General features: G+C 43.1%; 1 protein-coding gene across 3 annotated transcripts in view; it reads left to right on the forward strand.

The window, feature by feature from the left end:
• Positions 1-785: 785 nt before the first annotated feature.
• The window catches only part of FHOD3 (formin homology 2 domain containing 3), a gene marked incomplete at its 5' end in the record, with an annotated part of 402,496 nt that continues 376,016 nt past the window's right edge, over positions 786-27,265 (forward strand). For all 3 annotated transcript variants that reach the window (XM_084282072.1, XM_084282074.1, XM_084282073.1), the window contains one exon: positions 786-950. In XM_084282072.1, coding sequence (XP_084138198.1) covers positions 786-950 — 165 coding nt within the window. The remainder of the gene's footprint in view (positions 951-27,265) is intronic.

The following is a 27,265-nucleotide window of genomic DNA, read 5'->3' on the forward strand; positions in this document are numbered from 1 at the left end:
AAAATAGGGCAAATAGGGCACAATACAAAGCATTTTTTTTTAAGATTTGTCTTTTGGGGGTGTGGGGGATACAGCGTGGGGTGTGTGTTGGGTGATATGCCAAATAACCCCCCGATATCTATATAACAACCCCAATAATTACAGGGAGGGGGTTTGTATACATCCTGAGAAATCCACCAGAGACACTTGACGCCCAGGCTGCAAGCCGGTTCCCGTTACTCGGTAGCAAAGCAGGCATTATTTCCATTTTCCCCTCTTCACCCGCATCAGCACCCCCCACAGCCGACTGGGTTGACCTGGCCACCAGCTCCCCCCGGCCATTTGCAGCCCCTCTCCGGGGAGGGGGGGGGGGGGCGAGCCAGGAGACCCCCCCTTCCCCTTCCCCCTCGGCTTGGGGGATCCCGGGTGGCGAAGAAGGGCGAGGAGGAGGACAAGGAGGAGGAGGAGGAAGAGGAGGAGGAGGAGGAAGGGGCCGGCCACGATCCTTGAGGCAGCGGCCGCGGGGGGGAGCTCGCCGCCCTGCGCTGCCCGCGGCAGCCCCGCTGCCCCCTCAGCGCGCTGCGGCCGGGCACGGGGGAGCTCTGCCCGCGGCTCCTCCTTCTCCTCCTCCTCCTCCTTCTCCTCCTCCTCCATCTCCTCCTCCTCCTCCTCGCCTGCCGGCCCGAAGCGCTGCCGCACTCCGTCTCCCGGCGGGGAAGGGGCCATGGGCCGGCTCCCCGGGGCGCGGCGGCGGCTGTGAGGCGGGCGGGAGGGCGGGCGGGGAGCCGGGCAGGCAGCGCCCAGCCATGGCCACGCTGCTCTGCCGGGTGCAGTTCCTGGACGACACCGACCCCTTCAACAGCACCAATTTCCCCGAGCCCACCCGGCCGCCCCTCTACACCTTCCGCCAGGACATCCCCCTCGGCACACAGCTGCCCGGCGTGCACCGCCTGCTCCGCGCCCCGCACAAGGTAAGGCAGCGCGGCGGGGACGGGGAGCACCACAAAATGCCCCAAAATGACTCTGTGGGGTGCCTCTGGCAGCTAAAGAGGATGGTTTGGGGGTGGCAGGGCTCTGTGGGGCTCTGCGGGCCCGGCGGCTGCTGCAGGGGCTGTGCTGGGTGCAGGGCTGCAGGCTGGTGCTGGTGGCAGCCGCTGTCAGCTCTCACCTTGCTGCCTGCTACCTGCTGGCAGCCTCAATCCTGCCCTCCAAACCAGCCATCACCCTTGAATTTTTCAGGTTTTGCGGCAACGCCATCAATTAGCGGATTAATAACATCTTTCCCTATCGACCTTGCATCCGCACGCTGGTTCTGCAGGGTGTGCTGGAGGGAAAAAAATAAAAAAAAAAAGGCAAAGATGTGCCCTTCTTTCATTTCTTTCTTCCCCCCCCAAGACAACAAAAGTTGTAAAACTTTTATGTGCTTCTCTGATGAAGTGGGAGGAAAATGTGCTCTGAACATCACTTGTTGCGCTGCGTCTTCCCCTTGGGAGCCTGCCGGAGGATGACAAAGGGCTGGCTGCGTGTGCCCCTCGGTGTAAGGATATCCAAAGCCCAATAAAAGTATTGCGGAGAAAAGCTCTGGGAGCAGACAGAAGTTTTGCATTTGTAGAACAGTTTCGTGCATAATAGTTGCCAAGGATACAGCATCCAGAGAGCAGAGCGCTGCCTAACGCACAAAAACTTTGGGAGCTCGCGGTGCTCTGGGTCAATGCTGTTTTCATGTGCTCAGTAGTCCCTCATTCAGAGCCTGGTCCCATTGTTTCCAAGGGAGGCTTTTTTCGGAGTCAGAGCTAATTAAAAGAAGGACAGGGCAGATTCTGACACCTAATAAAGGGAATAAAAAGATCGTTTTTATCTGAATTTACAGCTAATTCAGCCTCATTTCCAAGAGGATTCCACTGTGTTGTGTTTTGCTTTTACTATCCATTCAATGCTGCCCTTGCATTTTTTCTTTATAACTCTTTACTAGCCAAAAAACCCCGAGGTTTTTGTGTTTTAGGAGCCACCCCAAATTCAGGATCGCTTCTATACGTTTATCTCCTGCCTGCATTTCAGCATGCAGCATGTTTCTGAAGTTTACTTCGTGTTTGGAGAGTGGACTTACAGGCTTCGGATGAAAGATGGCAGAAGTCCCTCGAGGTGCTACTGAAAGCTAGCTGCTGGGCTAGAGGCAGCACCATCCTGGTGGCTTGTTAATGTGAGGCTCTGGCTATTGCAAACATTTGTTTCTGCTGGTTTAATTATGGGTAGGCTCATGGGAATCTGCTTACGTGGTTAAAGTTACCTTTGTGCTTGTAGAGTCAGGGCCTGTTTCTGGGGTGCCTTAATTGTGTCTCTTGGCGTTCCCTTAGCTTTTACTAGGGGAAAAAAAAAGTTTATTAGACTTGTTTACCTTTACTAGATGTATGTAAAGCTTAATTCTGTGTGTGCACTTGCTGTTAGAGCAGCCATGCGGTGTTCATCGTTTGACCTTGTGTGTGTGGTTCTGTAAACCTACTGATTTGTGTCACTTCTTAAGGAAAGGCTTTCCACTTTTGCTTATGGTGGCGGGGATATCTTTTTCTGCAGCTTTTCCTTCAGACTGTATTCACTGGGTCTTGAGGAGGTCACCACGTCAGTTGACCCAGCAGGGCTTTGCCCCAGTTGTGTCCTCAGGTTTGCCCTGATCTCAGAGGAATGCATCTGTCAAAGCAGAGTGCAGCTTGAAGCTCAGTTGTCAGTTCAGCTTGATGTATTTGAGGCTTGATTGATTAATTAATGACTTTGCAAATCAGTGAGTTAATGGATTAACTCCATTTGGTGTCTTGATGGTGACTAGCGTGAAATATCTTGAAACAGACACAGGCGCGTATAGCTGAAACGGGTAGTAACACTGATGTCTAAATCATCCTGAAATCTTCTAAGCTGTTGGCCTTATTGCCAATGAGTCCTGCAGGTGAATGATCGACGCTTTCTTGCTATCATCAGTTTTTAAGTTACCACGTTTTGACTTAGATGAATATTGACTGATACTTTTGTTTGGAAGCGAGGTGCCTTCAGATCACCACTTCGTACGTCTGCATGCGAGTGTGTGACTTTGTGGGGTTGTAATTGGTGGTGACAACGGTATTTTTATAGCTAGTAAGAAAATAACTTGTGTATTTCAAGTCACTGTAAACTGCACATTATAATAAATTATTAAGAATCCGTCCTAAAATTCAAATGAAAAAGCCTTTGACGTACTGAGCTGCTAAAGAATCACGTTATTAGCTTTTTTTTGCAACCAACAAATGTTACAGTTTGGCTCCAAACAGCAATTCAGTTCTTTGGAAATAAAGCCAGTGTATGAAATCAAGAGGTGTGTTTCTTCTTCTGTGTAAACTTACAAATACATTTGAGTTTGGAAGCAGGTCTAGAACTGTGAAGTGTCTTCTGAGACTACAGTGTCTGGCAGTGCCTTTGGATCCTCATGGAAGAGTGCACTGAAGCTGGATGGCTACGATCTGGGAGCGCTGGCTGGGATGGGGTGGACGTGGATGAGGTGAAGCACTGCAGCAGGGAAAGCTGAAGAGGAAAGGATTCTGCAATCCTTTTTTTCCCTTTGGATTTAGGTATCTGATTGTAACCTCCTCCCTCTCCCCATTTTTTCCTGCTTCTCTGTGTGCACATGCCTTTCCCTACGGCCGTACCTTTGGATGAAGCAGCTCACCGTGCGTGGTGTTGCATCCATCCCTGCCTCGTGCACCCAGTAGGTGTTCCCAGGGTTATGTGCTGAACTGAATCCCGTGGGGTGCTGCCTCCAGGAATGCTTGCCTGCTGTGTCCCGTGAGGTTTACGATGCCTTGATAGGGGGTTTCACAGGGATGGTGACTCATGGAGGTGCAATTGAGTGCCACAAATTCTGTCATACTATTTCTGGTTGTGTCTAAAAGTTCTTGTTGAGAAACTAAGCCATGCTACCGAGTTTTCATGTGTTGCTCGTGTTGGTTTGGTTGCCAAAGGTGCTATTTTACCACATAGTTTCAGAGTATTTTATGTCTCTCTTTCTCACTGTCCATGGTATTAATGAGAACTGGATCCAGTCCGGACTCTGAATTCAGATGTCCCTTTTGCCCATTTCGGTGAACCTTGGGAAAATTCAGAACTGGATCTAAATTTGTGGCTTGGGCCCCGTGCCAATCATGTTCTTTGAATCTAATTCGGTGCTTTGGGTTTGTTGGTTTTGAATTGCTTTGAGTTACTTGATACCTCTGACTTGCTGACACAGGGTCATTCAGGAGAGTGGATATATATACATGGCCAATGTCAAGTGGTATGCTTTTTTTAGAGATCTTCTGAACTTATTCACATAATTACAGCATGCTGAGTGTGTTACCCATATTTCGTTTTCACATCCCGACCATACTGCTCAGTGTTAGGACAGAAGAAATACATGTTGGTAGTAGTATCGGAAATCACACTGTTTAATTTATAAATAAAATGTAATTGAAATACTTTGTACAACAGCAGAAAACCAAGAAATCTCATGGTGCGTGTGGTGTGCTGGTTGGCATGGTGGAAAGGAGGAAGATAAAATGCCACGAGGATTATGGGTTTGACCTCCCGTTCCCCCTGAAAAAAGTTGAGGCAACTTCTCTTCCAAGAATTTGTAAGCAGGAGCGGCGTCATTTAAGAAATAGTGGTATGAGGAAATAAATCCAATCAGTGCTACAGGGCTCGGGCAGTTTCATTCATAAAGCAGCCGTCCGGACTTCCACCTTTAAGTGCTGTGATTTAACCCTAGATTAAAAGCCCCGTCTGAGCCTGGGGCATGGCGTGGTGCAAGCTGATAGCAGGGACTGTCGTGTCCTGGTGTGGGGCTCAGCCCTGGCACTGAACTCGACGCCAGGAGATAGCATCCTGGTTTTCTGAGAGCAAAAAAACGTATAAACTTGCTCCGTTTCCCTAGGTTTCCTTGAAGCACAGCGGCATCAAATACCTTGAAGCATAGAGGCTAAGCAGAAGGATAAAAATTTTGGTTTGGATCCTGATCCTGCTGGATGCTGGGGTAAATAAAGCTGCTGTTCTCTGAAGAAAGGGTGTTGGGGTTGGCCATTATGCTTCTCCCAGGAGGTAAAGAATAGAAGGCAGAGTCTGCAACAGTGTTGAACCTTGGAAAATGGACCCACAGGCAAGGGAAGCTGGCTGATGTCTGCAGGTATCACTGTAAAGGACTGTGATGGTGTGGTTGAGGAATGTGTTCGTCAAGGGCTGTCGAGATGCTTGGGTCTTTCAAATTCTCCCTGAGGCCGGTGAACATCAGCCCTTTCTCATCCCTCTAGAGAAGAGGGGATTTAACTGAGCAGTTATTTCCAACAGGTTTTAGCGTTTTCTGGATTTAACCAAGTATTTCTGTAGTTCGCAAAATCTCATACTTCAAGGGATTGACCCTGGAGGGGTCATGTATGTGTGAATTTCCTGGGGAAGCATTTACAAGGGCAAACGAGGTAAAATCAGGCTCTGTCTTTCGACTTGAGAGCGTGGACCGCATCAGAGCCCTTTATGAACCATGCTGCTCTGCAGGAGCATAAACATACTCAGAAGCACAGACGTGAAAAGCTGCTCAGGCTCTGGCAGCTTGCTTTCTCCTGCAGTACGGGCCTTCACAGAGGCTAAGCATGTATGAATTGACTGTAAGATGCTGGATTTTTTTTCTCAGGCAGTTTAATGTCATTGAAGTTCTTGCAAGATTCATTGGATAAGTTGTAGCTTGGACAAGTCGTAGTTCAGTTTGGTTTCAGTTCAGTTTAGTTGTTTGGTTTGGGCTTGAGAAGTGGGTTGTAAAAGCAGCGGAGCAGACCTGTCTGCAAGCTTGAAGGTCTCAACTTGATGCTTCTCCCTTGCAAGATATAAAACTTGTCTTTCTAAACTTGTAGATGCATCCTTTCTTCCAGACTCTTCTGGAAGTGCTCTGTGAGGATTGCTAATGGCTTCAGTTATCAAGAGACTAAGACGACATCAGTCTGTGTCTGTGGAGGAATGGTCAGGGAAAGACATGGGACTTGCTGTGCTGAAGTCTCTTCTTCATCCTGTGTTGTCCCAAATAAGAACAAGACTTTTAAAAACTTTTTGGAACAGTTTTCTCTTGCCTGTGCTTTCACAGCCATCCTGCTTTCTAAGCAATTAGGGTCTAAATCAGAGCCCCTTTTCTTTGTCTGATCGGGCGTGCGTGGCTGTGAGGAGGAGTATTGCTGTGTGCACTGCCCCGTTGTAAGGCCAGCAGGCGTTAAGTTGCCCATCCATCACGTTATCACCTGTGGCAGTGCTCTCATGTTTAAAGTCCTCTTGGCTGTTTAAACATCCACAACTCTTTGCAGCATCAGTCTGAAAGGTTCACGGAAACACCCCGACTGGAAGGGAAGCTGGTACCTACGCGGAGCTTCAGAAACGTGCAGTCATCCTGCCTGGAATTCAGCCAGGTTAATTCAGGTTAGGACCTCTGCTCCTTCAGCAAACATCTTGTGTTTTTTGGTGGCTGCAAGGGGTCTGGGCAGGGGCTGTGCACCTTCTGTGGTGTACAGTTCTCCGGGAGGCTGTGTCTGTGTGCGAGGATAGGATACTGCTTCGGTACGGGCTCGGGAAAGGGTGCCAGCTACTACAACTCTGTCATCACTTTCCACACCACCTGGATTGCATTATATTCATATTAACTTTATATTGTATTACGGTTATTAAGAAGACAGCAAGGAATGTTGTTGCATATTTTTAGCAGAGGAACAAGTTGGGACAAAAGTAGCAGGGAGCACTCTGGTAGGCTCAGCTCCCTTGAAACATCTGCAACCACCTGGCACGTGAAATTATTGAAGTGAAGGTGAGTGAGACTTAAAAGTTCACCCTCCACATGTCATCAGCTTAACACATACATGTTAAAAAATGCATTGCAGTTTCCAATTCCAAACACGTAAGAAGTAATTCTATCATTCCCATAGTTTTAAGAATGCTTAAAAAAAAAAAAAAAGCTTAGATGACCTTTACTTTTACTTACAGTATAACTGAGTGACTTTAGTAGTTGTACTACTAAACTGACCCTCAGCCTGTTTTGTGAGTACAATATTCACCTGAATTACAAAGTCTGGAAAACTCTTACTTTTGATCCTGGATGACCAATCACTGTTGCTAAACAAAGACTTTATTTAAAATTCTCCTGTATGACATAAGCTGATAGACTCACTGTGTGTCATTCCTCATACAGTGAAGATCACAGAATCATGGCCTGGGTTGGAAGGGACCTTAAAGATCACTCAGTTCCACCCCCCTGCCATGGGCAGGGACACCTCCCACCAGACCAGGCTGCCCAAAGCCCCATCCAGCCTGGCCTTGAACACCTCCAGGGATGGGGCATCCACAGCCTCTCTGGGCAGCCTGTGCCAGGGCCTCACCACCCTCTGAAGAATTTCCTACTCACTTCTGGTCTAAATTTAGTTTAAAACCATTCCCCCTTGCCCTGTCATTATCTGATAGAGCAAAGAGTTGTTCTCCATCTTTTTTTTTTTATTTATAAGTCCCCTTCAAGTGCTGAAAGGTTGCAATGAGGTCACCCCAGAGTCTTCTCTTCTGCAGGCTGAACAGCCCCAGCTCTTCACAGGAGAGGAGCTCCAGCCCCTTGATCATCTTTGTGGCCCTCCTCTGGACCTGCTCTGTCAGCTCCACATCCATCTTGTGCTGGGGGCTCCAGAGCGTTATTATTAGTCTCTTGGTAATATCAGTCATCATCTTACACGGCAGTGCTCAGTAGGTTGTATAGCAATGAGTGGGATGACTGAATCTCCCTTGAGTCATTTTTCTAGAGTGTTTTTAAGACAAAATACATAAACTTGAAAAAACTGGACTCGGTGGTGCCTTGTGATCACTAACAGTTAAACTCTTGGTGTTGTGAAGATGAGAAAGAGCTGCACAAATAAACAAGCTGTAATACAAAATCATGCCAGGTATGTATTCTAATGCATATGAGTGAAGCTTTATGGCCTTAAGCCATAAAAATAACAAATCATTTCTTGTGCTTTGTGTAGGGAAAGTTGTTGTATTGCTTTTAACTGTATTGATACCGACAAAGCAATACACTGTTCCTCTTGTACATAGCAAGCTGTAGTGGGTTTTTTTGCTGGCTCTGTTACGAGCAATGAGATCAAGTTCTTGGCCCCTGCCTGGTGGGGCTGCTCAGCATAGTCTTTGTGAACCACCTGGCACATTTTGAGGACTGGCAAAGGAGGAAGCTGTAAGCCATAATTTGGCTACCTTGGTTGCCCATCTAAGGGTCATGTGCAAGGTAAGGCTAAATGAAAGACCACGTGTCTTGTTTTCATTATCGTGAGGCTATTTTGCAGCAGAGTTTGCAGGGAAAGAGCATTAATGGCAGAGCACGCAATCAGGACTCCAGCAGGAAACTCATTTGTGCTAGTGAAATGCTGAACAGGGACCTGTGCCTGGTTTTTGAGGGCAGAACAGCAGTTCTGGGTTTTCTTCAGAGCACCGGGGATGGCACCTTTCTAGCTGTGTGGTAAACAGCAGTCTTTCAGAAAAAAATGGCATTTTTTGTCTACCCTGTGTTTATTACCATACTGCAGCTGCTGCGCCTGTAGGGTGACCTTTGGCTCCGCATCCAAATATTTATGTATTTTATCCCCACCACCCCATCTCTGGTGTTGTGAGGGAGTTTGCCTGCAAAAATCTGTAGCCCTCTGTATGATGTAGGCCCAGGCAGAGAATTAAGGATGCCTAGTGAGCTTTATTTCTTGCACCTGTGTGGTGCAGCAATCCTGCAGGGGCTGGGCAATTAAAGGCAATGAGCAGCTGGAGAAGAAGGGGGAATCACCAACAGTGGGGAGAAACATTTTCCTGTACTCTGAGGCGTCCTATGTCTGAGCAAAAAGAGGTACTGGAGGGCAAATAACACTATTTGTGCTTTTCAGTCTACGCTTTTTGTTCTTGTTCTCATCATTATTTTTTTTCAAGTAATTTGTATTATGCTACCACCTGAGTTAAACTTCTTTTATAAGTGTAGAGGGCCCCTAACTCTTCAGCAGCGCCAAGTAAGGTATACAGTTTTATTAATGGGTGAAAAGGTGGGGTGTAAGTAAAACAAGGCATTTTAATTCAGGCAGACGTGTCAGATTTAATCTGTTAGTAGTCTAAATGATTCATATATTGTAATGATCATTACCAGTCACAGTTCAAAGGCTGTTACTTCACTGAATTTCTTGTTCTGGTTTTATTATAATACACGAGACGTTTTTTCTTGTGGCTGTACAAGGCAGAAAGAAGTGTAAGTTGTCTGGATTTGGTAGATGTTGCCTTGTTTGCTTGTGACTCAAGCACTCCTCTCCTGTCCTATGCACCTTTCATTTTATATTGTAACGTTCCTCACTGTGTTTGCTTTTGTCCCCTTTTCACGTTTTTGAACGGAATAGGGAGTTTGAGTAATTAAAATGCATTAAAAGCAAAGCATTTAAATTTAGCATACCTGCCTTGTAGATTGTGGCGTGTTAGATGCTGAGTTCAGTTGTTGCTTTTTCAGCCTTGTTAATGAGTGAACTTGTGTGCTGTAGTCGTTTCATCTGTTGTGCGGTAGGTTTACTCTTCATTTGGGTGTTTTTATGTTTCACGTGCGTTGTAGTTAAGAAGCTTCCTCTAGGCTGAATTTTGGTTTAGGAAGGAGAAGAGGTTATCTTTCTGATAAAGCTGGATGTGCGTAGGGAGGGGGAAGAAAATTCTGGTTTTCAGGAAGGCAAAGAAACCATAATAGTTTCCCAGACTTGGGCTCTTTCTCAGTTCACATGTTACTGAATTACACTTTGGGGGATTCCTGTTTTCACGGTGAACTTCTACTTGGGTTTGATATATGGGGGGGGGGTGGGGAGGGGAAGCTACCACACTTACACATGTGAAATGGTGCCAGTCTTAGGGTATGCCATTATCTTTGCTTTTCTGTGTTTTGAATATTCAGAGTTGGTTTTCCTGATGCTTTATTTCACTTGCTGAGGAGAAGTGATCCACACTCAAAAAAGCATCCTTCAGGAAACAATATACCAAAGTAAGTTTGAAACATGGAAGCTTACTGTAAGGACCACAGCTATCTCAAGATGCAAATATTCTTTCTTTGGTAATTAGATGTGCCTTAATTTATAAGTCTGTTGAACTTGAAAGTCTTCAGAAGATTTACGTGTTCTTGTAACCCCCCTTGTCTCATCAAAGGGTCTGTTTTAGAAGCAAGTATCTCTGCAGAGATGGTGAACAGGAAAACGGTTTAGACTAGTTTTCAGAAACTCTACCAAAACAAAATTTAAAAGATTATTTGTCTTTGGAAGCTGGTGATGAAATAGTTACCCTTAGGCACTTCATTGGTTAGCACTTAGCTGCAGTTTTAGTGTGTGAAACTTGTTACTATTTGGTATAGTATTTAGATATATTGTAGAGGATAAGTGATTACATTTTTATGTCATTAATTTTTTTGGTCTGTTTTCATAGTCTCGAAACATCAGGACTTAAGTCTGAAATCTAAAGCTGTCTGTATAGTCAGACATACGACAGCAGGCTGTATGTAACAACAACCTTATTTTTTTTCTTTAAGTCTGTATAGGTGCAGAGTAAAGGCCTGAAAAAATGTCTCATGGAGATTAAGAGTTTACATTCAAGTATTAACTGTTAATTAAAAATGCTATAAAACCATACTGGGTGGCTAGAAGAAAAGAAATTTTGCAATATTTTTCTTTCTCAGTCATATGATGGACAGGTATTTTGAAGCATCCTTGTAAAAGCTGTTTAAGTACAAGTCCTGTAACTGCTACCTCAGCACAGAAATTAAGGATCTTGCAGGACGAGGACGCTCATCTCCTCCTTGGTAGCGTTTTCAGGGCAGGATTGAAGTGGGCTACTTCAGTGTTGGCAAAGCTAAGTCATCTGAACAGCTGCCAGTGAAGGTGAAAGGATATTGATTTTTCAAGGTTGCCAAAATGTTATCTTCCTGTCATAAGCACTAGATCATATTGAAAGGAGATGGAGTGAAGCTGTCATTTGTTTTAATGTTTTGCTTTGTGGGCTCTTAATCGAGACAGGCGAGATACAAGCATGGGCTCTGCTGATAAATACATTTGCTAGCGCACAGTAAGCAGCTTCCTAGTGCTGCTCCTCATCACGTTGACTGTAGCTCATGATCACGTTTTCTCAGCGTGTTTCGACATGTAATTGCACTGGCCTATATACAGTAACTTGGCTGTCTTGGAGCTTTAATCCCAGCCATTGTAAGAGTGCCGATTGAATTGCAGGCTAAAAATAGGCTGTATCCAGACATGCTGTGTGCTATCTGTCTTGGCAGTTTGCTGCTAATATGACATAATTAAAAGTTGACAAAGGCAGCAGGCAGAATGCTGTTCAGTGACTTCTAGGATTTTGTGCTTGACCAGGGTGTTTTCTTAGCTTGGTGAATTTGACTAGTATGCTCGCACCTCCAGCAAGTGGCCTACTTTATTAAATTCTCTGGTAGTTCTCGTAGGCTGCTGAAAGAGTGCCTTTGCCTTAAAACCATTCTGTGGATTGATGTTACTTCTGCGGGGAAGCCGCTGGTAATAGGCCATAGCATTTGGAAATCATTACAGCTAGGTGTGATCGGAGTGACAAAAAGTAGATTAGACATATTTTTCAGTGAGGTGTAAGCTGAGCTATATTTACTTCCTTTATGTTGTTATGGTTTGTCACTGGTATTCCAGCAAATACTTCAGGAAGATGCATGCAGCTGGCGAGGAGAGAATAGCTTGCTATCTCACCAGTAGTCATCAGCCAGTGTTATTTTAAGAAGTCTCAAGGGAGATTGATTAGAATTGTACTCTTGTGTTCTTCATCCACCAAATTAGGTTGCTTGAAATAAAAGCTGTAATCTAAATCTCTGAGATAATTAAGCACCAACTCATAAAATATACTTTGGAGAATTAATCAAATGGAAAGAAAAAAGAAAAACTCCTCAATGAATTCTTCAGAAGGAACTGGCATGTGAGAGATGCTGGAAAGCAATCCTTTTCTGTGTTTTTATGCTAAGATCAAGAAAAGTAAAATCAAGGCAAAATAAACTACCAAATAATTACCACAACAATATTATTTCTAGAACTGTTGTATATGCATATGAAGAGGAACTTAAAGCGGTTTTGTACCTACCTCTGTCTTCTAACGTTAATTATTTGCCCATTTCATCTAAGTAAGTCAAGTCAATACTGAAATGTATTCTGTGGGCGAGTCCTGGAGGGTTAATATTGAAGTTGAACTCGTTCCTATGTGTTACTTTTTAACAGGCTGTGTGTTTGACTACTCAAAAATAAATGTGGCTGATCTAATGTTCTATTTTCATGTGGCTACTAATAATTATTATGGTTTCAGTTTATTTCTGAAGCCAAAATCCCAACAGAACTGAAGGTCCTGTACAGGAACTATACAGTTTTATTAGCCCTTGAATCAGAAATATAGTCATGAGCAGATCATTAGCCAAATATAGCATCTCTTGATTGTGCTTTATCAGTTGTAGTTTTGTGATTTGGTGGTATGATGAGACAGTCACCTTTTTTTTTTTTTTTGGAGGGAGTATGTTCTGGTAAACTGAAAACCCTGTGTATTTTCAGGTATCTCTTAAATATTGATGGGACTTGTGAGAGACTTGAATTAGCTGCTTGTGGAAGTATGTGAGTGATTTGACATGAATGTTCTTAAAATTCTGTGCTTTTGCAGACTATGGTATATCTTTGTACCTGCCCTACCTGGGAATCTGAGTGTCACATTTGCTGTTGCAGAAGAACTTCTCTTGGCTTGATTGTGAAGGTGATACTGCTGAGCTGTGACCTGAGTGGTGCTCAAGGTCCACCTTTATGAACTGCAAAAGGAAATGGGAAAAGTTATTTACTTGATCAGATACAACTGAAACTAATTACAGTATTTAGTTCCCTTTTGCTGGGGAGAAGGGAGGTGAATGCAAATCCACAGCCACAGAGTGTTTATACAAATACATCTTGGTGTTTGGGCAATTAGGATGCACTGTGTAGCAAAGCAATGTTTGTCATCTCTTATTCTTCCTGTCTTCCCCTTTTCCCTTTGCTGTTTTTTTTTTTTTTTTTTTTTTTTTTTCCCCTCAGTATCGCAGCCTGTGCTGTAACAGAAGGTGCAAGCTCAGTTTACAAGTTGAGGTGGTTGGCAGGTCAGTCTGAGACAGCCTCGTCTAGGAGACAAATTTTTGCCCTTGAGAATAACTTCTGAGTTCCTCTTGCTTGACCGAGGCCGTGTTGACGGATGTTTTCTGCAGTGGGACAACTGTCTCAAGTGTACCCAGTGCCTGCTGCGGTCATTACTTACTGTAGGCAACAGTGGAAGGAAACTGTCCCAGGAAGAGGGCCATTTTTGCACTGGGTGGTGTAAAGCTGACTTGGAGGTTTCTGAAGTTTAAGCGAAGAGCTTCTGTTGAAATTGAGCAGAGTTAAAGATTTGAAGCTCCTGTGTGCAGGGGGGTGGACAGGCACAACTACATTTTCTCAAAAGGAAGAAACAAGCAAAACCCTTCTTACATAGACAAGGTCTGACTTGCCCAAAGATGCATTAGTACCTTTGTGGCAGAATGGGGAATGCAAAATAAATGTCCAGTCTCTTTCCTGTGTTAACTCTTGAATAGTGGCCATTCCTCCTTCCCAGTAACAGGAGAGGATTTGTAGTACAAGCCTTTGACTCCTTGAGCACAGGAGTGGGTGGACAGAGGAGAAAGGCATTTGGGATTCCTGGAGAAGTGCTTTAGCTGAATGCTTCCTAATGGCAAAATGGTGTGACATTTAAATACCAATATTGCTGCCTGCAGATTTTGAGAGTTAACATTTTGTTCATGTGGTTCTCCTGTGGGTATTATATTGTGCCCTTAGCATAGTCTCCTAAAGCTATGCAAAACAAAGTACCAAACTGATGAGCAAGCCTTTATTGCGTATGGCACCTTGTTTTGACCTTGTCGGTAAGAAAATAGGGTCATACCTCTCTTGTGCCTGAATTTTAATATAACTATTTATGTTACCATCTTTCACTTCCAGAAGCTTGAAGAATTTAAAGTAAGGTTAATGAGGTATGCCTCTTGCTTTGAACAAAAAATATTAAGTCTTCCCAGCTTCAGTGGAATAAGTTGTATACCTGAGCTAGTCCATGTGAAAACTCTCACAATTCACAAACGAAGTGGTATCCAGCTATTTTACTAGTCCGGGAGAACAACGATGCTTGTATCTCAGTCTCATCAGTATCATAGTGGCAAGTGTTTAAATTTGCTGTGAGGAAAAAGTGTCATGTTAATATATCCCAGATGAAACATGTTTAAGTTGTTAAGATTTTAATACGCTAGTTTGGTGTGGTAAAAATGACTGGTTAGTGCAATAAAACTGTATCTGGATGGACTCTTTTTTTCCCCCCAAGTGTAAACCTCACGCGCTACAGGTCAGAGGAGGCATTTTTCGTGAAAGTTTGAGCCATCTGAAGTGGATGCAGAGGAGTACTGGGCCATAAGTATGGCCTTAAAGCGCAGTTCAGGTAGCCCTTCACACTGTCTTTACCCAAGAACTTTTTTGTTTTATGGTGGAAAACAGCTTATAGAGTAAGTTTCTGTGGTAAAACTATTCATGTGTAAATTATAAAAATTGTTTTATTATTCAAAACAATGCGCTTCTTTCAAACACAAATACTATTTGATTACTGAATGGGTGCTTAGCACAACTGACATGCATCATGTATCCTACTTCTTGTGACTTCATACTTGTATCACCTGTTACTCCCTCCTTAGCGTGCCCTGATCATGCTGTCAAATTATTCAATATATATAAGATTAATCTCCTTCTGTTTTTTACTTGTCTGCTGAATTCAGTAGTTCTTGTGCTTTCTTCTTTTTCTTGGAAAAAATACATCCTACTTGGTATTGGAGTGTGTTTTTTGTCAAGAGACATTATTTAGGCTTCTGTAGCAGTCAGCCAGCAGCTGCTGAAGTCTTTGCATGGAATTTGTTGCGTTTCTTTTATTATTGTTCTAGGCTTGGAAGCAAAAGAAATGCTGCTCCCTCTTAGATAAGGGGATACCCAAGACTATAGAGCTATGTGAAGCCTGACATATTTAAGAGTAACTCAGCACAGTGGTTTGTGCATCAAAAGTGCTCTCAGCACAAATTTAACAATATACAGTAATGAATATAGATTCCTTTCTCTTAGCATCCTGTTGAGGTTTTGGCAACCACTATGCAGTTTCCAACCAAAGAAGGGTCAGCTTGTTATCATGACATCATTATTTAGTAGGCAGGGCTCTGACCTTTCAGGGGTGGAAATTACTGAATTACTTGTGTCTGCTCTTTGGAAGATGATCATAGTGTACCAGAACGGTTTATGACTTGGGAAAGGAACCTCTTGAATATTTTGTGCTAAATGTACTGCTGTTCTCAAATGTAACACGTGTCATCTGAAACTGAATTCCAGCGAAGACCATGGTGGGAGGGAAGCCTGGATTAGCCCCTGAGAATCTGCAGGCCCACGTGTTATGGTTACATTTATATGCTGAGGTGCTCATATGCCTGTCTGCCACATGACCCTGTGTGCACTAAAGCTGTGTAAGCTTTGTTGTTGTTGTGTGTTTTCAGCTTTCTGGTTCAGTGTCTGACCAAACTGGGTGGCTGAGGGCTGGGTTCTGTCACTGCACTGGGGCTGTTGCCTTTGCTTAGCGAGGAACCCAGCTCCTGTAGCTCATGCTGCCACTCGTGCATGAATCTTTAAAATCTAGACCATCTTAGTAGAGTCAGGTTAAAAAAAGTACTGCTCATTTCAAATGACTGAAAACTTCAGTCCACTGATGCTTTATGACTTCAGAGTCATTGTAGATCTCACTTGTGGTGGTGGTCTGACCTCTAATTCCCTTCTGTAAGGATTGACAGGCAGTCATTGGGAAACCATAGCAGGTGTTTTGGTTTAAATTCAAGCTAATAACATGAAGCTTGAGTAAAATAAAAAAAACAACTGAACAAAAATGTAGGTGTGATTTAGCGTGATGTGGCTGTATCCTGGGGTGCATCAGGCACAACACTGCTAGCTGTTTGAGGGAAGGGATTGCCTGAATCTGCTCTGCGCTGGCGTTGCCTCACCTTGAGCACTGTGTAGTTTTGGACACCACAATATAAGAAGGACATTATTATTTGATTAAAAATATTAAAGAGTATCCAAAGGAGAGCTATGAAGATAGTGAAGGGTCTGGAGGGGAAGACATGAGAAGTGGCTGAGGTCCCTTGGTTTGCTCAGTCCCGAGCAGAGCAGGCTGAGGGGAGGCCTCATGGCGGCCTGCAGCTCCCTCACGAGGGGAGGGGAGCGGAGGGGCAGGCGCTGAGCTCTGCTCTCTGGGGACAGCGACAGGACCTGAGGGAACGGCATGGAGCTGGGACAGGCTAGGGGTTAGGGAAAGGGTCTGCACACAGAAGGTGGTCAGGCACTGGGACAGGGTCCACAGGACAGTGGTCATGGCACTGTGCCTGACAGAGTTCAAGCAGTGTTTAGACAGCGCTATCAGACACGTGGTCTGATCCTTGGGTAGACATCTTTGCAGCCCAGGAGTTGGGCTTGATGACCTTTGTGGGTTCCTTCCAACCCAGGGTATTCTATGACTCTACACCCTTCTCCTGAGGGATATTTCCTTATTGGGAGTGGTATTGTTTAATATTTTTATTAATGATGTAGGTGGTGGGATTGAGTGCACCCTCAGGAGTGCTGAAGATGACACCAAGCTGAGTGGTGCAGAGTGTACTTCAGAGGGATGGGATGCCATCCAGAGGGACCTTGATGGGCTTGAGAGGTGGGACCACGTGAACCTCATGAAGTTCAACAAGGCCAAGTGCAAGGTGCTGCAGCTGGGTGGGGACAATCCCAGACATGGATACAGACTGAGGGGATGAATGGATTGGGAGCAGCCTCAACGAGAAGAACTTGAGGGTAGTAGTAGATGAAAAATTGGACATGAGTATTTAGCATGTGCTTGCAGCCCAGAAACCTAGCTGTATCCCGGCCTGCATCAAAAGGAGCATGACCAGCAGTTTGAAGGAGGTGATTGTTTCCCTTTACATCCAGATCTATTATTTCCTATGAGGCTAGTAAGGCACTGGCACAGGTTTCCCAGGGAAGCGTGGATGTCCCATCCCTGGAGGTGTTCAAGGCCAGGCTGGATGGGGACTTGGAAAACCTGGTCTGTTGGGATGTGTCCCTGCCTATTGCAGAAGGGTTGGAACAACATGGTCTTTAAGGTCACTTCCAACCCAAACTGTTCTGTGACTCTGTATTGCCTTCTCTTTGGAGAACAGTGGTCGGCTGTGCATTTATAGCCTGGCTTTATTTCTTGCAGTCTGATGGCAGCCAAATGGAGATTGAGGTGGTTGTTGCCCCAGTCTCTGCACAGAGAGTCTTGGTGAGACTGGAGTCTGGAAGATTTCTTTTAAGAAAGGGACCATCTGTTTCAGTACACCCTAACCTCAGCTTTTCTGGCATTTTGGGTGGATGTGGTCACAGACCCATCTTTTTAGGTTGAGCATAGGAAAGGGGTAGGAGGAAGGAGGAAGACAGAGACCAGCCAAGGTCCTGGAACTTAGCATCTGGTGCCTCTGTGGCCAAGATTTCAACCACTGTATGTAGGAGGTTAGTTGGTTGGTTTATTTATTTTTGGTTGTTTTTGTTTTGCCTTTTTTTTTTTTCTTCCCTGGTCTAAACAGGAAAACCAGGATTGCCAAAGCTAATTGCAAGGAGCCCGACACTGAAGTTAAGAGACACTAGACAAGCTGAAATAGTAAAGCTTTCCTCTTGGGATTTCCGTCAGTCATGTGCTTGCAACATAGCTGGATTTTCTATGGCACACTGAACATGGAGTTTTATGGTTCCCCTCCAGTGTAAGGACAAGGTTACTGTTTATGTAACAATTGAAAAGTATAGCAGAAATTGACTGCAGCTCTGTACTGCAGGCTGTTTACAATCCCCTGACTATTCAATAAGTCACTTCTAAAGAAGAACCGTGTTTATTCGCTACTAATCAATATTTTCTTGTGGTTCAGGAATTGCTCTCAGGACAAATGAACTGTGCCTATGAACTTTTTAGGGGTTGGCATATTTAGGTCCAATTACTCCTTGGTGCAATTTCTTGTTATAAATGTCATGTCTAACTGAAAAAGGGGAGTAAAATAAATTTTTATTCGTATATTAAAAAGATTTCACGCCCCTATAAACATCAAAGCAAGAAGTTTAGTGCAACTCAAGGTATAACTTCTTATAATTAGTCCTTTTTTTTTTTTTTTTTTTTTAATGGTATCTATCACTCTGCTACAGATCATCTTCACTGAACGTGGTCAGGCTAAATGAGAGCTAATTGAGACGAGAACAAACTGCCTCCAAAGCTAAACAAAACTACACAGTGTAAGCAAGTCTGTGTGAAGCAGATTGCCAGGGTTACTCTGAGTGGAGGCAATGAAGACAACCGTGTCCAGATTTGTGGAGGAGCTGGGCTTATGGTGAGAATGTGAAGTCTGTGTGTAACTGTGCTCATGACATGGTCCCTCACTTACTCCAGAGGTGCAGAATGCTTTTTTGTTTGTTTGCTTGCTTCCTGCAAATCAGGGCCTTGATTTCTTGTGCTGCTGAGGAAGAATGGTCTAAAATAAGCAAGACAAAGCTGCAAAAAGTAGTGATATCCTTTTCTTAGATGGGTATGAGAGCCTTTTCTCAGGTCTGAAGTAGAAATAAGATACCTTGCTGGCCTGAATGCTGGGCACGCTTGCTGATAGTTTAACTGGATCATGTTAACACACTAAACAATTAGAGAAGATGGCTGATAACTGCGGTGCAGAGACAATGTTAGTAAAGGTAGTTGGCTCCTGTATTGGTGGAAAGGCATCATTTGTTGCCTGTAAGGCACTGGGAAGCTACCCGTTGATAGGGAGATGCAAACTGGGGACATGACATACTGGCTACTGAAAAATCATGATCAGGGGTTATGCATTTTAGCACTTAATGATGTCAGGACCCATAAAACACTCCATAAATCCACAGCGAAACTGTCTGCTCAAAGTAGTCATTTACAAGTCATTTTATATAAAGGAGAACAAGCCCTCGTTTTGACCTACCTCATCTAATTGCAAATGGAGATCATGCAGTTTTTAATTATGTTATTTCTGACAAATTTTGTCTTCATTGGTGTGCCAAGTAAGAATAAAGAATGTGCAATGTACAAGGACTAGGAAGACTTACTTGCTCACTTGTTTACTCTGCCAAATGATCTTAAAGCCAGCTGCAATGGGTGCAGTTTGCACCCGTAATCTTGGATACATTTATAATAAACCCATATGGAGATTATTGGGGGGAGAGAGAATATTCATGGCTCTCATGTAGGAAAAATAAGTTTGGACTCAGAGATACCTGAGACATCTGGAAGGGCCGTGAGTTTCCTGGTGAAAAACCTTCTCAGTGAAACATCTGGGGCTTATTTCTCTGCCTAAACCAAATAACCTGAAAACTGTTTGAAGCATGTATTTAAACTTAAAAGCTAGCAGGATGTTTTTTTCTACCAATGAATGCTTTAGGGAAAATAAAAAAAGAAAAAAAAATACTACTGATGTAAAATTTAAAGTATCATTTAAAAAAAAAAAAGGTAGGAACGGCTTTTTGTGTGCATAGTTGCTCTTTACACTGCAGCATTGCTCAGAAAATGTTTCCTGATTTTTTTTTATTTTTTTTTTTTTGTGGAGAAGAAAAGTATATTTTTAATTTCTTCCTTTGAACTTTTCTTCACGCATGACAAAAAGGCACATTCCTCTTCTGTTTTAGGATGACTGAGTCAGCTATTCCTTGCCTGGCCAAGCTGAACAACCATAGCTGTTGTTTGCGTTTTAGCTGGACTTCACAATGGCTTTTGGATCGTCGGAAACATCCTACTACTCAGGTTGTCAGCAGTTTTCCCATCTGTGAATCTTTTCTGGTTCCTGAGTGGTGTTTTTTCCCCCCCTTTTGGATGACAGCTAGCATGGTCTTGAGCGTTGCCACTCACTTTTTAAGTTGTGGTTTGGTTGGTGGGTTTTCTCTTGTTTTGTTTTTGTGGTGTGGGGAACAAGACCTCAGTGGGAGCAAGCGCAGGCACTGGTAGCATGCACCCACATGGCGTGGGAGTGCTGTGGGTGCCCACATTTGCTGCAGCCTAAGTGCCTGCAGAGTTTCTGAACTTGTTCCTCTTTTGCTGATGGCCTCCTGAGAGCATCCTCAATATCTGGTCCTTTTAAATAGAGCGGAGCTAGCTTTCTTTGCAACAGGGGAGGAGGATTCGGGCGCTGAAAGCCTCCCCAGACAAAGGTTTGGGCTGCCCCGCATGCTGAAAGGACCTGTTTCTTATTTCCCCGGCACGCGGCTGGAGCAGATGACATCATCCCATTGGAGCTGATAGAGTTACACCGGTGTATAAATCCTGAGATTAGCGTGGTACCGAAGACCTTCATGCTTTGCAGACTGCTATTGTTTTTATGCTTTTTTTGGTTTTACGGAACTGTTCAAGAGTTTTGCATCTGTCCTCTTACTGTGTAGTGTAAGACAGCTTCACCAAGCTAAGCTACTCTTCCCACTTGAAGGACTGCTTTTAAATTAATTGGCAAACAAAAGTACCATGAATTAAACAGAGCTTTGTGCTTCATATTTCAGTTTTTGATTGTAGCTAGCTCAAGCTGGTGTGTGTGAGCTATTTGAGACACTTACCCATAGCAAATGGAACTGGAAGGATGAACAGCTACAGCTCTGAGGTAAAGAAAGCTTAGATTAGTTAGATTTTGAGTTGTAATAGCAGTTAAGCTCATACGGACAATAAACTAGTTCTTGATGTAATTCTTAGTGAAATCAATACCAAAGAGAGACTAATAGCTGTCCTTTTTTACTTGACTGTGTTATTTATTTGTGTTTTAGGATTGTACTGTTTTTTTTTTTTGTTTTTTTTTTTAATTAAAACAGCAAAGAGAGCATCATGACTATAGAGGGAATACAAAAAGTAAGTAATGTGGAAGGGAAATGTATTTTATTCATTATCATTAACTAACACAGTGCTTTATCTAGCATAAAGCAGTATATAATTACCCTTTCTTCTTACATGAGAATTGTACTTCTGGTTTCAGACTTCTGAGAATGCAGCAAGTACCAAAAGGCCTTGCTTAGAGAGGAGGAAGGATCTTGTGGTGAATGCCTTGATCTAAGGATCGGGGAAACATTTGCTCTTTCTGAATGTGCCAAAATCTTGCTCTGTGTCTATGGGCTAACCACTTCAGGATTGGTTCAACTCTAAGTGTGACTCTTCACACTGTTTAAAAATTACTCGTAACTTTTGCTCCAAACTGCAAGGACTGGGCATGCTTCTCCATGTGAAAAGCTTCACTCTTCTCTGCTTTTAATATTGAAGATGTCTTCTCTAAATAGTTAACAAACTGACTGCTTTATAACCACCTTTGCATTCTCATTGAGCTCTGAAGCATAAATCAGTGTTTATTGCAGCTTTTTTTTTTTTTTTTTTTTTTTTTTTTTTTTTTTTTTTTTTGCCAAAGAACAGCCCTCCATCACAGCTGGGAAATCCCTGGATTTGTATGATGTGAGTGTAGTGTTTCTGCACCTTCTGGGAAATAACTAAGCAGCAAGTGCATACAGCTTCAGGGTGTGTGTGTATGATACAGTATTCCAAGTGACTGTGCTACAGGTAGCTGTGAGGAACACTTGAACTCAAACGTTTATCAAGGTTTATGTGTGGTACAAAATGTTGCCCCAAATAATTTGGGATTAGAGAGGTTTGTACAGTCTAGGTATACTCCTAAATAACATTTTCCCCAATCAACTTAGGTGTCTCTAAAATAATTTTGACAGCATAGTCCTCAAAAGATGTCCACACTGTCTCCTCTGTCCTTACTATTTTCTAGATACTTAGAAATTTGTTCTTCCGTAAAATGTTGGCTTTGGTGACAAGTCAGCATCAGGCATTTCCAACCAGGTGCTCCTGGGCTGTTTCAGTAGCTTGCTGTTGTGTTGCAGGGAAAGCCTTGTCAGGACTTGGATGTTCAGTGGTCTGTGTCAGAAGGAACCACAGGAAGGCTGTTGCAAGTGAAGGACAGTGGACTAGGGTATGGAGATGGAGCTGGGCTTTAAAGCTGAGAAGTGCCAAGGCCTTGGCTAATGACAGCATTTAGGTACATAAAGCTGCTGCGTGCGTTTGGTCTTGTATGAATAAGTGGAAATTCTCAGCATCTCTTCTGAAGGCAAATAGATTTGGAATCAACCAGCTAGACATGCGCAAGCTTAATTCAGTAAGGACTGCAAAAAATAAAACCTCTTCAGTCTTAGCGGGTTTGACCCATATTACCTATTAAAACTACTATTACTGTGTTTTATTTTGGTAGTTCAAATGTTTAAAAAAAAAATAAATAGAAGTTGAGAGCAGGCACTGGAGTCAAGGACCCCATGAATATTCATTTATAGGAGCTTTCATGCTTATAACAAAGTGCAGGCATGTTCTGGTTCTCTTGTGCATAGGAAAAAAAAAGTGATAACTGTGGCAGTGATCTCTTACAGTAGCTGTACCAGATGGTTCAGAGGGATATTTGAGCGCTACCATAATGGATAAATTTAAATAATAGGTATTGGATGCCTGTTGTCTTGAAGCATACATGTTTTATATGCTCTTAATTATGAAGTAGTTTTCGAATTTCTAGAAGCATTTAATTGCATTTGATCTCTAAGCTTTGAACTCTAATTATGAGCTTTTATTGGCCCATTTTGTACTGTATTTAAGTCTCACTTTTAACTAGTTTCATAGTTTTTCATTAATTTATTCCTTTGTTCTGTAAAAGTCTGAGCATAATGAGCATAATGGACTTTTTTTTTTTTTTTTTTTTTTTAGCTTTTTAGTACCATTACCCTCTCTGCTTTTTCTAAGCTATCTTGGTCTTTTTTTATTTTCTCTTATGGCTTCTTGAACTAGTCCTCACTGATAGCATTTAGAGCTTGTTCACTTCTAGGGAAAATAGATCAGGAGTTGTTACTGAAGCCATTTGTATTTAGCTATGTTCTCTGCCTCTTGAAACAGGACGGTCAGAGTGTAAATGAGGGATGAATACTCGATATATGTCCGCTGATAATACTACACTCATCGTTTCCTTACAGAGTTGTATTTTGCTTGTAACTGGGTTTGAGTGTGTGGTTTTCTGTTTGAGTATTGTTAAGTCGTGCTCCTAATGAATGCCAAAGTTCTCTTTTGTTTTCCTATTCTGGTCCAGGCAGCTCTTTTAAAGCTGGGGCTTGAAACTGCTGCTTGGCAGCTACTCAAACGGAAGGAAAAATGGATGGTAAAAAAAAAAAAATAAAATAGGTGAAGCACAAGTGCCAAATAAATTCTGCTTAAGGGTAAAAAAACTTCAGATCCCTTTTGCTTTTATAAATTTGGGAGTAGGAGTTAAAAGAATCTGCAAGGTCCATGATTCTTTACCATTTGTCTACTGCTCTCTATTGAATTTCATTCTCATAAACTTCTTAATCATGCTCTTTTAATGATTTTTACAGTTGACGTTAAAGGTTTTGTGATTCAAAACTTAAGAGTCAGTGTAAGTATCAGAAAGAGTTGATGACAGTAGTCATTAGAGCAGTTGTTAATAGACAAAATCTTTCACCTAACCCTCCAGGATTCAGGTTGTGTCTGAAAAATGGTTCCGTTGACAAGTGCGTGATGTTTTCTTCAGTGATGCTGCCATACTTTATTTTTTTCTTTCACGTTTCTGTATTTTTTTTCCCTTGGTGTTAATGTGTTTAACACAATGCACTTTCCTGTACATTAACCCAAAGGGTTGTGCCCCTTTTTTTTAAATAGCTAACCAGAATCCTCCAAGACAAATTTTGACTATAATGAAAGATAGTTTACCCTGGGCTTCCTGTTTCCACTAGTGACTCTCTTTGACTATCATTAACTCTAAATCTCCCCTGATTTGGCTCTCTGAAACTTGTAAATTTTGCCAGGACTGCTGTCAGGTCCTCTCTCACTTAGGCTGTCTTGTTTTCCCCCAAACCTCCCTGTTCCAGGTTTCCAAATGGCCTGATATCTTGTCTTTTCTTTCCCTGTTTTCCTTACTTTTAACTTCTCATTGAGGAGGAATTAAAGATGCAAACACTGTTCTCTCAAATACTGGTTTGAAGCAGAGCTGATCTCAGGACTGATGTTCCAGCTGCCCTGTATATGAAAGGGTGCAGGTGTGGGTCATGTGGCTGTGAACACAGAGTGCTTGTGGGGTTTTGGTGTCTTGTTGTTTGTGGTATGCTGTCTACTAGGTGCTTAGCCACTGCTTCAATGAAACCACTGCTAAAGATGGATTGCGATTTACTGCTTGCTGCGTCCTTGCTGCGTCCCTGTGAACTGTGCAGGTGGTGGTGTGGCAGTCCAGTATTTTAGTTTTGTGATAAGGTAGTGAGCAACACATAGTGTGCCATGTGCAAGTAAAGTAGCAGAGGTGGAAGTGCTAGCATGCAGCCTGTGTCTTCAGCTGCAAACTGGAGGGTGCTGGGAGACAGCTTGTTTGTAGGGACATGTGTTAAAAGGCTGCAAATCCTTGATTCGTTCTGTGACATCACTTTAAAAGTATTTCTTAAATATGATGTATTTTACAGTTTGTAGTTCAATAAGTACAGAAACAGCAGTTTGAAGTTTTGTCAGGAGTTCAGTACAATTTTTGCTTCCTTGGACTGTGCCTTATCTTTAAAAGAATGATTTCTGTGGTTTCCTACACACACAAGTTTGAACAAAAGATTCCTCAGATGATAAACTCCATTGAAGCTAATCCTTTCCCTCCTCCTCTCCCTTTTCTTGACCTATCTGCTGCTTAGAGATTATTTCCATTTCCCTGGATACCTTCACAGTAATTCCAACCAAATGATAATGAGAGCACGTCAGCTGTAGGCATCCCCTGTGTACCAGCCAAAAAGCGGTATAGGCTTCCAAATAAAGGCTCCTGTTCTTATGGCTGCTCTCCTTTTTGTTTGGCTGAAGACATACTTAACCACGAAGGCCAGAAGAGCTAGCTCTTTGTGTTCGTAGTGAGGAAAAGCTGAACAAGGATGGGGAAAAGCAATGGAAGAATCGAGGTGCCAAAAAGTTAATGAGCAGATGCAGAGGTTAGCTTTTTAGCATCGTTGTATGTTCATTATCTTTACCGTGAGAAAACTAGAAATGCAGTATGTTTTTCTGGCTTAAAAAGCTGGAGAGATCTTTGGTCGAAACAATTTCACTTTGAGCTGTGCTGTTGGCTGTTTGGTTCGTGTGTTGTCTCTAATTGAACTTAAAATGATTAAATTAGGCGGGGGAGGAGCGTGCGTCAGTTCTCATGCAGAATGAAATTTTGCATGGTTCTTATGCAGAATCTCAATTATTTCTAATGTCTTCTGGTTACTTTGTTCGTACTAAACATTTCAGTAGCCCCCATCTCTAGGTGAATTTAATTTGCTTTCTTGTTCCGCGTTTGTTGACATTTTGAGCACTCGCACGCTTCCCAGCAATGCTCGTGTGGCTACTGATGGAAGCCCTGGTGTCTTGTTTGGAAGCAGGTACTCCAGTAAACTCTGAACGGCTCCCCGTAGAGCACTGTGCTAAAAGGGGTCACAAAGTGAAAGCTCTGGCGAGTCGGCATAATCCACTGCCTAGGAACTGCAACAGGTACGTGTCCGTGCATTATGCTTTCACTGCGATGCCTTGCCTGTGTTTGAGACCCCTGAAATAGCACAGCTCCAGAATCTTGAACTCTGAACTTCCTTTTGTTATTCTTAAGTCGAACCCATAATATTAATGTAACAGCTTTCAGTGTTTGTTTTCAGTTTCTTTGTTATTTCAGCAGAGTATTTGTATTGGCAGCGTGTTGTTGCAGTGGCTCTCTAGGATCTCACGTGGCATTAATGTTTCGCTTCGTGCGCTGTCGTACCTGACCCCAGCAGTACTCGGTGGCGTCAGCCAGGCCTGAGAGAAAAGCTGCTGTTTCAGACTAGGACTACAGGCTACATATGAAATACCAACATATTTTCATCTTGGAGTAGTAGTTCCTTTCAAAGGAATTGTGCTCTGACTGCCCTATGCTATGGTTTGCGTGCCCTGGTCACGCAAACCTGCAGCCTGTACTTTGCGTAGGTGCCATCGATGAAACTGCGTGTAAGCTCTTCAACATGCACAGGGGCTGTGGAGCAGTTTGACAATTAGTGTGCTAAAAAGTAAACCAAAGGTGCGTTAGCATTAATAGTTATTCCTACGAACTGTGCTAATTGCTCCTGAGGTGCCACAACACTGGAGAATGCTGTTATGCCTGCTAAATTAGTTGAAAGGTCAATGGTCTAGCAAACAAGTTTCTTTCCCTAGCCTTGAAATGGGTACGGAGGAGTGGAGTGAGTTTAGTAGGGTTCGGAAACTTTGCCGAATTTTGGGAGCAGAGCCTTCTTCAGAAGTAGCCATCTGTACAGAGCCTGTGGCTGAGCTTAACTTGAAAACTCTGACCTCTTGGAAGTATGGACTTTTAAAATAAATTAAGTACATGGAGAAGAAAATACAAAACTATTAAAAAAAAAAAGTATTGGGCGGGAAGAAGTTTAAAGTTTTGTTTTAAGCAATTGCAGTGGAGTTGCTGAGAGCATTGAGATTTTTAGATCAAGTTTCAGCGATTGTATGCTGTGTTGGGTGTCTGTCAGACTGGAAGATGAGAGTAGTTCTTAGCATACACCATTCATTTTGAGTGCTAACATCTGGCTTACAGATTACTTGCTCTCATTTCGTCTCATTGATGTCAAGCTTTGTACCTAAGATAGATCATGCAGCATCACTCCTGAGCTGGATGCTTTGGTCTCTCTTTTGTTATATTACCTCATGACTGGCATGTGCATGTCCATGGCATTCCTACTCTTACAAGAAGAAAGGAATCGAGGCCCTTGGCCAGAGGGTAGCTGGTAGCAGCTCTGAAGGCAGGTAGGTGGGTTGCATGTGGGATGTGTTCAGACCATCCCCTTGTTTCATTCCTCTGTAAGAACTAACAGAGACAGTGATGCTATTATGTCTTACAAGGCTAGCAATGTGCAAACGCAGAAAACTTATGCCTGGTGATCCATACTAAAATTTCAAAAACACTAAAATGTGATGCCATCTGAATAGAGTACGGTCATTCTCCATTTGAAGCTCAGCTGTGGGTGAGAGCATTAAATATTGATTTGCACCATTTTGGTTTCTGTAG

This window comes from Netta rufina, assembly GCF_964035555.1.
Source record: "Netta rufina genome assembly, chromosome: 2".
NCBI classification, from domain to species: domain Eukaryota; kingdom Metazoa; phylum Chordata; class Aves; order Anseriformes; family Anatidae; genus Netta; species Netta rufina.